Here is a 14,151-nt window from a genome sequence, read left to right on the forward strand (position 1 = left end):
TAGTTAGAGTTGTATAAGTCCACATTATTTTGCTCTACGCATCAAAAAACCACACGCCTAATAACACTATTTTAGTTTGTAATTCTTTTATATTTTAATATTCTTCATATATGTATATTTATGGCTATAAAACGAAGTCAAAACCGGTAAATATTGATAGGCGAATGCGCAATTTGAAATGCTAAATTGTCTGCATTGTGCAATTATCCAACTCACCTCACAATTGTTTTAAATTTAAGATTCATCCTTTGTTTTTTTGCTCAAAACGTCATACACGTTAGCGAATTTAAAAAGGCATATCCCTTTCTTTGATCTTTAATAAAATCAGAATTCCTGTTGATTTGTACCCTTAGGGACTACATTAAAGTACTTTTTATAACTGTTTACAATGAAGATTCTAATTAAGGTATAAATTTTACACATTTAATCCTCATCAATTTTAAATCAACACAATTCATCCAGCCTTATACACATAACCAATAACTATTTGTTAACCATATTCCTTTTGACATTATATTAGGATGATTGGAAAGGCACGTATATGCAGTGATACAAAATTACAACTAATTTGTGTCTAGTGTTTACAATAAAATTTTTACACAAAGGGCACTGAAATGTGTTTAATGAATTGCACTCTTGCGCTGTTCGAATTCATGTTAAAAAAATGTGTGTTAGTATCGATCTCAGTGCCTTTCTTGTCTTTGTTCTTATGCGAATTTCCACATCCTTGAGCAAACGAGTAATCCCATCTTTGACAGAAATTTCCGTGTTTCAGCTGCTTGAAAGAAATTGTCTTTGGTTATTTCGCTTCTCTATTTTGTGTTTCCTCAATAAATAAACACATGACATCTCGTAATTGACTAAGCGTTGTGGCTATGGTGTCTGGTACAAGGGCCGAGTTACATTTTAGGTTCATTATTGTTCTAAAAATCCTTGTATTGGTAAATTGGGTGCTTAAAGTTTTTATGACAGAAACAGTGACCTCAGGTCACGTATCGGCAAATTAACAAAATAAAAAGTGAAACTTACAGTTTGCAAATACTGAAATGTATATCCTTGTGGAGTCATTTCTTTGTTCTCGTTTACTAGAATTTTTAGAGTTTGAAAGTGTTGTTTCAAAATGCTCCTACTTTAACCAAAATTAATTTCCTGGGTTGAAATTCGGGTTTAATATCCCTTACATAAATTACCTCAATTTGCGACGGATGAACCCACCTTGGAAATTCCTACTTTTTGAGTAAAATCCATATATCTATTACGTATTTACCTTTAGAAATTGCCCTGTTGAGACGTACGATCTCTTATTTCCTATTATTCACATGTCTCCATAGCGTACCGTGTACCACAATGCTGTATTTTGAAAATATACGATAAAATGTGTGTCTACATTTTAAATCGTTGTAGCCCACGAATTACTTGATTTTATACAAATAACGAATACAAATACAGACAGACTCTGAATTCTATAATTGATAAATACATAATTATTATGTACAAGAGTTCGCAGCACAATCTGGCATTTTATATAGCAACGTAGAATGATAGTGCAACATGCGAATATCCGTGCGAAAAATAGCGATGCTTGCTGAAAGATGCCCACAATAAAAAAGAAGATGTGGACGAGCTAGTTTACTATTTGCAATCAGGCTTTGGTTGTTTTGTTCCAGTTAAATTACCATCGCATTCGCAAGAAATGTAAGAACTCATTTGTGTTAACTAAAGCAAATGGTAAAGGCATTCTTTAAAGTGTTATGCCAAAATAAAACTGATATTACAGTGAACAGGTGTTATATAAATTGTACAGATAGATGTAACTATTTACAAAGCAAGATAATAATTTTGATTAATGCAGTGAAAATAATATGTACATTTCTTTATGAAGTGGACTATCCGCGCTTGAGGCGCTTCATTAGTATTGCCCCTACTTATCAGGCAAATACATCATTCCGCAGTTCTATAGGAAGTGTACAGTTCGGTGAAGTAAACGGATTGCTCTAGCACATTCAAAAGGTTGCCAGTTATTCCTCGGTGTGCAGTAACAAATTGTAATAAAGTGCCTTGCCCATGAACACACGCACCGCAACCCCGCTGGTTGGACTCGAACCCTCCTTCTTCAGAATTATCGACAAGATCTTCAATTTGACGAACGAGACCAACAAGTCATGTTAGTGCAGGAAGAGATGGATACATTGTGTTAATCTAGAGATTAAGATGTACCTCTAATTATATTTTCGAGATGTAATCAACAGCTTCGCAAAACGACAAAATATTTCACTTGAGTAGTCACATGTATGTTTTCACCTTTACGATATTTGTGTCAATATATGGAAAAATGAAAATTTTTAATTTAGGTAGGTCCATCGATCTCCATGAAGCAGTAGTCGCCGACTCCAGTCCATCAGATTATGGTGAATAGTCTTCTACCAGAAGTTGACCTCTTCCATTACTACAAAGGTAGATGACGAAAAGAAATAAGAACACGTGATTAAGTGCTAATTGGGAGTGATGAAAAATAATACTAATACAAAATATTTGAAAGCACGATCTAAAAGACTGTGAAAAATCCATACGTTTACATTTGCGCCAGAATTTCGCAGAGAATGCCATATATCGTTGGCGATTTATTTTGGAGGAGAGATTGGTGTTTTGGGAACATATCACTATGCTTTTTTTCCAATAGTGAACTGTGACTATAATGCTTCGTAACTCTGACATCCTATTGACGAACAGCGAACAGGAACGCATTAAAGACATCAAAGTGAAACCCGAAAAGTCGTCTGACGCATTTCATTTCACTTCGACGCTGTACGATGAATGGATAAAGGGTAAAACTGACAATATTCCAACGAATGCGGCATTCTACGATTCACTTTAAATATCAATGTAAACTCTTCATTAGCTCGTCATGAATTAATGACTTTGTCTTCGTAATCGGTCCTGGTCACTGTTGGAGTAACTATATTGTTCTTGTTTTGGTCAAACTTGTTGCGATAGGCTCCTTAACCACAAAGTCTATTTCCCGAAATACAATACACAACGGTCCGTAAAGATAGCCGCACTGCCATGATGAATATGACATTTTAAAATTGTATTTGTTGATCTCCTGAGTTACTTTTCTGATTTGATACAAGTGCGCGGTTCCATTTGAACGGCTCAAAGGATTCTGAAACTCGTCGGATCAAGTACTATCAAATGTAAAACTGATAATAGCGAATGCGGCATTCTACATTATCCTCCACTCTGGCACTCACTATATCATTGCTATACCTCTGTCTTGAATACTGTTTTTTTCACTGGCCTATAGAACGATCACGTGTTAAGTTTATAAACAAATCATGGCACACTCCCTGTGGGATCACTTACGTGATATCCTACAGGGAGTGTGCTATGACTTTGTACATACGGTACGTACGGAGGGAAATGCTTGTATCGTTGGTGCCCACGCTATTTTCACCATGTATTCACAGAGTGGAAGCAGCGAACTAGCAGACGATGAGCTGTTTCGAGCACGCGACATGCATGCGAGTTGGCGTTCGATTGTCATGAGTGTTGTTTTTACTGCTTTTTGTTTTCGTGAGTTTTACATCGAAATCCAAAGAACTTGCTAAGATGCTATGCGCCCCTCGGGTGTTCAGAAGTCATTTCACACATCACAGCAGTCAACAATTGTTAATGTAAACTCTTCTCTAGCTCGTCATGACAGCAAATGGTAGGAACGGACAATCTTAGACTCGGCCATAAGCTTGTTTAATTTCTCATATGACTGAGTTTGACCGAGCTACCTTGGTCACCTGACTAAATGTCGCGGTCTCATTCGTTAATGCTCATTGTTTGATTGATTGACATCAAGGGGTCAATAAGGGCAGCAGTATATTAACTCACGGCGTGTAGGTCCTTTCGTTCCATGTCTGCCCATTGCCAATCCGCTCTAATGCTTGCTGGTCACGTGGTCCCAAGCTGTCGGGCCTGGTCGGCGGGCCGCCATTTTTACTGGACCGCTGGTGATTGAACTGCATCAAAAGAGATCAACATTTTTGGATCAGTCAGTAATAACTAGAATAGTCAAAGGTATTTACCTGGTGTTTACCTTTGAATGTATCCGAGTTTGACATGGGGAAATGTTCAAAACGAAAAATAAAAAAAAGACCATGCCGACATTAGGTTATCGGTTGGTAACAGGGCTCAGTTTGAAACCATTTACAAATCAATTGCGAGAAGTAACCACAAAAGGTACTTATGTTACCAAATGCCACAGGGCAATATAGGTCTTCCATTCACTGTAACAAGCCTGCATTAGAAAGGACGGGGTTTGAATTTCACCTACTGCCGCTTACGATTCTGAGGTCGCCCTGAAAACGCTATGATTGCCAGTCCTTCGCTATAGCGACACATCGCGCTTCCAGAAGATTAGTTTGGTTTGGTTGGTTGTTTGAATACTTACTCTTTTCCTCAAGATAAAGACTTTACAATTTACTTATTGCAAGGCATTTATGCGCGAGATACAAATGTTCTGCCACCTGGTCTAGCTAGGCCTCGGTGAAAAGGAAATCCGTGCAAAATTTAAACTACTCGACAGAAAGCCGCCCAGCTGCGTTTGTAGCGTACCAGAGAAGAGGTGCGTGTGGTGAGGCTAGACGTCGTACTCAGTCGGCTCCGCAAACGACGCCGATGGCTTAGCTTCTCCGTACATGGTCCACATCGCTGTAACAACCGACGCACATCCGCCTGAATGTACATAAAAGAGTAAACAAGTAATAATTCACAGAAAAATCCACTTTGGTTTTACCACTTTGGTTATTAAATGTTTGCCGACAGAGGACGTGTTTTTTTAAAAACTTTGACGGACTTAGCTTTGACCGTTCTCCCCAGATTATCTTCTCTCTAAAATTAAATGTTGTCAATAATAACGCCATTCACGCAATGCCGACATTTATACTGCGTCAAAAATATCTGATGAGATGTTAAAAAAAATGCACTTCTTTAATATCTACTCCATGACATCTTAAAACTAGCTAAAAAGAAATGATATGAAGTGGGAGAGACAATCATAATAATTCATCATAATAATTCAACTCCACAGTTGAGTTGTGAAATAAAGAAGAAATAGGGGCCTACGCGGTGAAAGTTGTGATATAAAAGGTAAGTGAGTAGAAATTGTACTTAAAATGTCATAATGTTAAATTATGTTGTACTTTGGATACCTTGACGTGCCACGGTAGAACGTAAACCAGCGAGCTGTAATCAACCAGCGATCGCTGCGGACGGCTCACTACTGTTCGACCCAAAACCAAGGCCGGATCCAGAACACATTTTTTGGGGGACCAAAATAAAATGTTGGTCCCCCCAAAAAGCGGGTCCAAAACATTACGGCGTGGGATTCAGGGCCCGCTTAAGGGCTCCGAAAATATTTTGGATTCCAGATGTTCTGTCCAATTTCCGACCACTTAAACCAATTTGTTTTGAGGAAAAGATGGTAATGTATGCAATGTCTGCCTTTATTGCGACGTCACTTTAAAAAAATGCGGTTTTTTTTTTTTGGGGGGGGGGGATGGCCCCCATTACCCCACTGGATCCGCCCTTGCCTAAAACCAGTGTTTATGGCCCGTACCGTAATAATTTTTTGATTAGAGATGTGTATATGAGTTTTCGGTTGAACAAAATCGAAATAAGACCATACAAAATCCTCAAATAAAAAAATAAAAACAAAAATTTACCAAAAATTACGTCCATGAAAAGAAAATGAAGTAGTGGTTGCAGAAAAAGGATCGTTTTTGTCATTAAAACTTTGGCACTTATTGTGCCTTTAAGCATCATTCCATCTTGCAATATTCAGTGTCATCTGCAACTGAATGACGCCGAGTCAAACTTGCTGGTAATGTGACAAATCAATCATCCCAGCGTATGTTGTGCGATATGGTCGTAAAACTGTTTTGGGAAGTCCAACCTAGAACTATAACGTGGCAGACTTACCCGGAAGCTGTCGTTAAAGAAGCCAAAGGCTATGGGATTCATGAAACTATTTGCCATGGCAAGCCAATGACCCGTAAAGAAGTAGACGAAGAAGAAGTTGGGGAACTTGCTGACCACCGCGCTGTCAGTGATGACAATCAGATGGTAGACGTAGAGAGGCAGCCAAGAACCGATGAAGAGGAAGACAATCATCATTAGCATCTTGATTACCTAGGTTAACGAGAAACAAGGACGCTAATGAGTCTCAGTATCCGTTTACTAATAGCAGTTCCACGATTATCTGGTAGCAAATGCCATAGTCAAAGGTGTTTGTTATGGCTAATTTCTTCAGGACCTCAGTAAATTGATTTGGTTATATCGGTTACCTGAACTTCACCAGGGAATGTCAAGCTCAGTTTGGTATTAGTTAAATGATGGCTAACAACTTTGTTAATAAGTAGCTAAAATGGTTTTCCTATGTGCATTCCTTGGATGAACGCCTAAAAGAAAAGAAAAGTGAAAGGTGTTTGTGCTTGAAGACCCACGGCCAAAAAAAGGATCGGATTGTTTTCGATCTCATCTTCGGTTTCTTACACAAGCTTCCTCCGCTGTTTCATATAGTGTTCTCCGCCTCCTCAAGACAGTACATATTACCATTCCAAGATCCAATGGCTATTGAGACTGGGAAAACCAAGTATAAAGGGACCAATATTCTTTTTTAATACATTGCAAAAATATTATTGCGAAACCATAAAAGAAAAAAAATTCTCTATGCATCCCCGGCGGTCAACGAGAACGAAATCTAAAACGTTTCTTCATTGTGGCAAAAGTGGCTCTCGGCGAGGCAAATGTTGCCGCAAGATAAATGAATCGTGTTAACTAAGATCTGATTATTCAGCCAGGAAATCAGGGATGTTCTTTGTGGATTACGATATTATGTGGTTTCATACTTGGTAACCAATTAGACTAAAGGAAACCAGTTTCCCTTCGGGGGGGGGGGGGTCCTGGTTTGAAACTGCGGTTGAGAGTCGGCCCGGGGAAAGTGAGTGACTGCTTCGCTGCGGATATTTTGTTTCCTTTTTGTACTGGATAACAATGCCATTTTACTTTTTTCTTGCTTAAATTTGACAGTGTTTTTAACCTTTACATTCAAATTCTTTTCCCTTTGTTGGTTACATTCTTTCACAAAAAAAAATGGAATTCTTAAGACGTGGAAATTCTGCTCCAGGAAATTACCTTTCTCTTGGCCTTCTGGTGGCAAGCATCTCGCATATGATCGGCGTTGCCAGGGAGATTTCTTCCCCACAATTTCCGCCCAACCACGCTGTAAGTGAAACAGAATATGGCCAGCGGCGCGAAGTAAGTGGCAGCCATATTGAAGATCTCGTAACCAAACTCCAGGTTGGCGTCAGGCCAATGCTCGGTGCAGACCGCTAGGTGGCGCTCTCCATAGCACCACTCGTACTCTTTGGTCCGAGCCAGTAGGAGCTGTACCATTCCCATCATGCCTGATGCTACCCAGATGCCTGAGATGACTAGAATGGTCTTGGTGTTGGACCTGGCCATACGTGCCTTGAGAGGGCGCACTACTGCGAAGTAGCGATCTATGCTGACGGCAGTTAGCGTGAAGACACTTACGCAGATAACCACCTGGACAAAACATGGAGGAAAAAAATATATTGTCTTTTGTACTCCTATTGAAATACTCGGTCTATTAATACAAAATATGCTGCTAAAGGCACATTTTCCGACTCGAGTCACAATTTTCGGCGAGTCGACACGACTTGGGTTACTGCTAGCAAATGACTGCAGTGGAGTCGTGTCTTTCATCAAAACACTCGACTCGAGTCTTATGGCCACTCGAGTCGCAAATATATGCGCGAAAAATATCGGTGACTTACGAAAGCTACAATGTTACCAATGGTAGGTAGCCTACTTCACCTCACGTTTTAAGCTGGTAAGGCGCATGATATCAAAATGAAAACAAAAAATGATGATTCCTAACCAAGTCTCTGTCTCGGTTTGTGACACTTCATAAGATGGTTTCAAATGTCAGTGACTAGATTTGACCAAGACCAAAAAAAAAAAGTCGCAAAATTCAGTAACTCTTACCAAACTGATTCCACAATGAATCTCAATCAGTTTTGATACGATATATTGCAAATTATCTTTTTTTGCGTATTAAAAACATGAATACAAACAACCGTCCAGATTCACATTAAGCTTGCCTTAAAGCTTTACAGCTTGAATTACAATCCTCGGCGTAACAATCCATTAACCCAGATTGCCAGTATGCACGGTAATAATTCTAGCCCAGAGCGATGTTTTGCAGCCGTCATGAACGTAGTCAAGGAGACTGTTGCTTGCGGGGACTGGATATTAATCTGGTGAATTACTTCCCTTCAAATCCCATCGACCCACGGCAGTTTCGTACTCTGAGCTACATTGGCAAGCATTTTCTGAAAATCTGAAATTCTCTCTTATTATCGATATTCCAAAACTTGAGATCGTCTACTGAATATATCAACCATATGATGCCTTCAAAGTTGCAGACGAATTACTCCAAACAGTCGAGCGAGTTCTCTGAGCCGAAAACTACTTAAAACTAAGAAACTAGTATTGGTTCCAGACGCGCGTGATCGACAGTGTATCGATACACACCAGCGTCGCACGCTGCGTTACTTTGTTACGTACAGTACGTAGTGCGTCCTTGCGCGACATTATTTCTATCGGCTCACACCTGCCCCTGCAGCATATTGTATGGGAGGCATGGGTTTCTTTTCCCCCCGATTATTTCTTAGAGGACAAAATGATCAGAGACGCAGGAACTCGGACTGCCTATGTCGCGCACGGACGGGCGTCAATCGATGGGGGACGGGGCGCGGGACAAGTCCGCCCCCCCCCCACTTTTAAAGTGGGGGATATTATATCGTTTGTCCCCCTCTTTTTTCGTCCCAATATAGAAATGTTAGCCTACATTTGATTATATAGCTTAAAACAGCTCATTCAATGATTCCAAACTCGAAAATGATGTTTAAATGATGATCTTTTGCTAAAAAAAAAGGTTCAAGTGGTCATAAATTGCCTTAGATCCCACCACAGAGTGTCTAGAATCCAAATATTTTCAAGGCCTCCACGCCGTCGTTAGGGCTTCGCGCTTCCCGCTCCCCCCCCCCACTTTTGAGTATCGATTGGGGCCCTACCGCAAGATGGTTAGATCATAACCAACGGCAACCTCCAGTTGGGCCTAATTGAATGCCTATCTCTGCCTCTATTTCTGTCATTACTGATTGCAGTTTGAACCTTTCTTTTAACAGGAATCAATTGTCTCAAGTTAAGACAAGAACTATTGCAAATTATTTTGTTTTGCGTCAGGACAAAAAAGGATGATCTTAACCAGTCATAGGAGGGCGCACTACTAAGACCGTCTTCATCATCCAAGGCCTAGGGCGCGTTGGTAACCTCTAATTTCCTCTAGCTCTGAACGACATCTGCGTGTAGATATACTCTCATTCTCAGTCTGACATTTAACCACCAGGATATTTTTGTCTGTTTCTTGACAACATGTCTAATCGAAGAACTTCATCCCGCCCGCCAGCTGACAGCTGCCACTTGACAAAGACGTACTTTTGAGTCGTCCAAAATTAGGTCTCGATGACCGCTGGTTAAGATCCTAGTCCATTTCCACTACAGATCTGTGAGATCCAAAAAGAATCGATTATAGACTTGACCATAAGTCAAGAGCTACGACTCTTCAGAAATGTCTACATTAACAGTCAAGCAGGTGACTCGTGCTCTTTAAGGATTGTCAGAAGCACCTGTCATATCTGGCTGTATTGATTCCACAGGTGCCTAGCCATGTCTGTTCAATTTGTTTGTTCATTGTTGTTCATCCTGGTACTCTGCGTTGTCAGTAAAATTGAAGAAAAAGCTCCAAGTTACCCAAAATAAATTAGTCCGGTTTATTTTAAACATGAATTCTAGATCACATTTTGGTCAAACAGAATTGAGCAAGCTGGGCACGATAAGCGTCAATGACCATGTTACACAACTCAAGCTGAATCACGTTTATAAAATTTTTCACGAATGGCACCAGACTACCTCTGTCATAAATTTAGGAAGGTTTCAGATATGCAAATTATTCTACCAGGGGCAGTTCCACCAATTTTGTTGTTCCAAGAATAAAAGGGCAAGAGTGCAATACATTTTTATACCGGAATTCATGAATTGAATTTACTTCCAAACAGCATCAAATGTTCCAACAACCATCCTCAATTTAAAGGGGCAGTGAAAGATCATCTCTCTTCTCAGTCAATTTTTAAAACATTCTTTTTTTAATGATCAGTCTTTTTCATTGTAATTCGGTACGCGTTTCTCCCGCACTTGAAATTGTGCCTACTCGCGGGTGAAAAGCATACTGACTGTGTTTTATTTGACCATGTACAGCCGTTATGTGCCATTCCAAGTACCACAGCGTTGAACCAGCATAAAGTGCTCCTTCTCAGGATCGTGGCCGAGACTGACGGTACTACTGGACGGCAGGGTGACCGTAAGGTCATTGCCAAATTCTGCTAAATGCACTTCAAAAATCTGTCAGATTGATCAAAAATCTGCCAAATTCCCCAGAATTACTCGAAATACACTATAAACACTTAAAATAGCATGCAGATGTTGTAGTGTTGCCTTAATTAAGGTTCAAATTACATTATAAACAATGTATAGTCACATAAAGATGTTATGAAATCATTGCGTAAATTTCAGGCAAAACGTGGTTGTGTCACGACGAAGTCCGGTTCCCAGTGAACCTCAGCACCGACACCAGCCAACCTGTCCCATTATGCAAGGGTTTCTTTGAAAAGTTGAAGCTTTTTAAAACAAATGTGCTATGTTTTTCTGTCAAATAACCATTTTTGCAGAATTCTGCCAGAAATCTGCCAAAAAAATAAATCCATTCTGTCAAATTTTCTGTCAAACGCGTTTTTTAACAAAAAATCTGCCAAAGTTAGCCGAAAATCGGCTAAAACGGTCACCCTGCTGGACGGAGACCCGGACTGTTGTGGTCACCTGATGTGGCTGACTTAACGGGGTCCGACGCCGACGTACCTGTTTGGCTGATCCAGGCTGATTGCGGAGATGCTTGGCTCGACGGCAGCGCTATAACCGTTGTGAGCATTGGCTGGGCGGAGCCTGTTCCTGATTGTTATCTAAGGTTATTATATACGCCAGAATACCATTTGCCTGTTGCTTATTAGCTTTATTTGTCGGCTTGCTCTTTACTGTATTTTGCCTGTTTGTATAATTTGCTGCTTGGCTAATTTCCTTGTAATGTATTTTGCTTTGCCTGTATATAATGCTTTGTAACATTTGCACGACGTTTAGAGTTGCAAACTAACGGGAATTCCTTCTTTAACATATTTACCTTTTGATTGATTGGAGTGAACTAATTCAACTTTGTTAACTGTATTTGATAGGCCTATTTTTGCCTTTGCTTTAACAGTTATGATCCCCGTTTTATTACTTTTATTTCTGCCGTGCGTTCGCCGTACGTAACAAAAACCAATATATTATTATTTGGAATATATTATTATAGAAAATAATTCATCATGATAGGTCTACGAAAACAGGAGGTTATCTTATCTTCCTATGAACACACACTAGCCGCCTCGCTATATACAACTGCATTCAATGGCCGACTATAAACTGAACGAAACACGAACACACGAAACTTCAGCCCCAGGAATGTTGTATGACGTTCGAAATTTGAATGTGAAGTCCTCTGAAAGTGTGGATCTACTTGTCATTTAATCGTGACAAGTCCAGCTCGCCGGGCGCCTGTTATTTGGATTGCTTCACCGAATGTTCCGCAACATGAAGCGTCAAGTAGTTATTCTAACCCTGCTTAACATGAGTGTCTGGCTCTCAGTCTCAAGTATGAAAAAGTATGATGAGTAAAACATCATTCGATATTAGCCTGAAGACGTCAATCGGGGCAAAGACCGTACAATAGGGTTAGCCTACCCGCTCGGTTAACGTTAAAAGCATTGGCTGACGAGTTAGTCACGTACAATAGGTGATGTGACGTGGCATCACCACCATGTCAATAATTTTCGTTCTGTATGCATGCAACCCTAGTCTGTCTGGGTCGTTGTTATTTAATGCAAGCTACCTATTGCTCCTTGTGACGTAGCTTGTAAGACCATGGTATACATGGGCGTCGCCAGGATTTTTTTCTAGAGGGGGGCAACACATATTTCCCCCCCAAAATTCTTGTATTTCTCAACAAATTCTCGATTTATCAGTTTAAGGGGGGGGGGGGCAGGGACATTTTGCCCCCCAACTCATTAAATTTACACCACTATGATTTTTTTTCTTCCTTTTGTTTTGCTTTTCCGGGGGGGGGCGCTTTTTGGGGGGCAAGCGCCCCCCCCCCCCCTTGCCCCCCCTCGCGACGCCCATGATGGTATAACGGTGCCGCCCGATAGTCCGAAAATGAAATAAGGTTCGTTAATCCGAGTATTTGATGCAATAGTCTGAAGGTTCATTAATCCGAAGGGTTCATACGTCCGAAGGTTCATTTACCCGAAGGTTCGGTAGTCCGAATTACGAATAGATTAATTAGTCCGAAGGTTAAATAGTCCGAAACGAAAATAAGGTTCAATAGTCTGAAGGTTTATTATTCCGAATTGACAACAAGGTTCGATAGTCCGAAAAGACTATAAGGTCTGATAGTCCGAATCGACAATTAGGTCCGATAGTCCGAAGTGTCAGACTGACGAACTGGATTGTCCATTCGAACTATCGAACCTTATTGTCAATTCGGACTATCGAACCCTATCGTCTATTCGGACTGTCGAACCTTCGGATTAATTAAACTTATTCTATTTTCGGACTAATGGGCCCTTTGGACTATGGAACCTTCGGACTATCGGGCAGTAACTGGTATAACAATGGCAACGCATTCTTTGGTTTGATGTGTTTTTGGAAAAATTAATTGCCTTGTTCTTTTTTTCTGCACAACTTAAATTACTGTTGACATTTTTAATTTCAATTCATTTTTTTGTTTGAGATAAATGGCTAAAGTTAAACGAGATACTTGGTGACGGTAGTTTTAACATGTCACCACTGTAACTCTTAACTTATAGCATATGCATATTGTGATTAAACGGTTGGATGTTTTCGCATCTTTTCAAAAATGACACCAATCACGCTGCCGGATAATATTACAAGCCCACCGCGATTGCACTCGCAGGACCCACTCCATTCTACGTCAGTACTCAGGGATATGAGTATTCACCCGAAATACTCCTAGATTATTATTGTAATTCCAGGCGGCTGTCTAGGTAAATCCTGGATAGCGCTTAGGGCAATTCCATTTTTTAAATGACGGCTGCGGAAGAAGAAAAAAAATCAAACGATGACGTCCTTTCGCTTCAGTGAGGTGTGTTTTCTCAAAACAAAATCCACTGCAAGAATTATAAGAATTAAGTTGGGCTGCGTTCGAATAAGACATTTGCAAGTTAAATTTGAATAACATGTGGAACGCTGACTTAATCAATGCTTTGCACGATTTAACTTTGCATTCTCCCGACCAAAGAGACTGTTACTATATCACGTGATTCGGGGCCAAGCCTTATGCTGGCAACCCCAGCTCCGGCATGGTCTGGTGTTTTTGCGCCTTACTCACCCATTGTAAACAATGTATTGGTGCTGAGCGTCTCCTACGTAACTATGCAATAGCTTAATTGCCCCGAATCATATGATTAGCAACAGTGTCTTTGGTCTGGAGAATTCAAAGTTAAGGTGTTCCAAACATTCTGAGCAAGTCAGTATACTAGATTTTTTTTTCAAATTTAAACACCAAAGGGTATAGGTCACTCGCAAATGGCTTATGACTTGGCTACGGCTGCAAGTTACACACGAGTATATGGGAGCGGCTGCAGCCACGTCCCATAGACTCGTGTGTGATTTCCATCCGTAGCCAATCATTGGACCCGGCCTAACACTAAAAGAAAACAAGAGGAAGGTGTTATTAATTGCACCTCATTTGTATACTATGGCAATATTTTGGCGAACCACTTTTGCTACGCATGATGCTAGCAGTGAGCTCTAGCTGTATAAATGTGCCGTTACAATTCATTGAAGCTCCGTTTAACTTCACCGACCACGGTCAATCACTTTCCAGTCTGCGTTAACCACATCATA

The 14,151-nt window shown here is 40.3% G+C and overlaps 1 protein-coding gene across 2 annotated transcripts in view; it reads right to left on the bottom strand.

The window, feature by feature from the left end:
* Positions 1 to 1,205: 1,205 nt before the first annotated feature.
* Positions 1,206 to 14,151, bottom strand: part of LOC119731085 (substance-K receptor-like) — a 41,906-nt gene continuing 28,960 nt past the window's right edge. For both annotated transcript variants that reach the window (XM_038204097.1, XM_038204099.1), the window contains exons 3-7: positions 7,186 to 7,599; positions 5,971 to 6,180; positions 4,606 to 4,725; positions 3,883 to 4,010; positions 1,206 to 2,446 (exon numbers count right to left, since the gene is read on the bottom strand). In XM_038204097.1, coding sequence (XP_038060025.1) covers positions 2,404 to 2,446; positions 3,883 to 4,010; positions 4,606 to 4,725; positions 5,971 to 6,180; positions 7,186 to 7,599 — 915 coding nt within the window. In that variant the 3' untranslated portion in view covers positions 1,206 to 2,403. The remainder of the gene's footprint in view (positions 2,447 to 3,882; positions 4,011 to 4,605; positions 4,726 to 5,970; positions 6,181 to 7,185; positions 7,600 to 14,151) is intronic.

The sequence above is a fragment of the Patiria miniata genome, unplaced genomic scaffold, assembly GCF_015706575.1.
Source record: "Patiria miniata isolate m_02_andy unplaced genomic scaffold, ASM1570657v1 HiC_scaffold_23, whole genome shotgun sequence".
Taxonomy (NCBI): Eukaryota; Metazoa; Echinodermata; class Asteroidea; order Valvatida; family Asterinidae; genus Patiria; species Patiria miniata.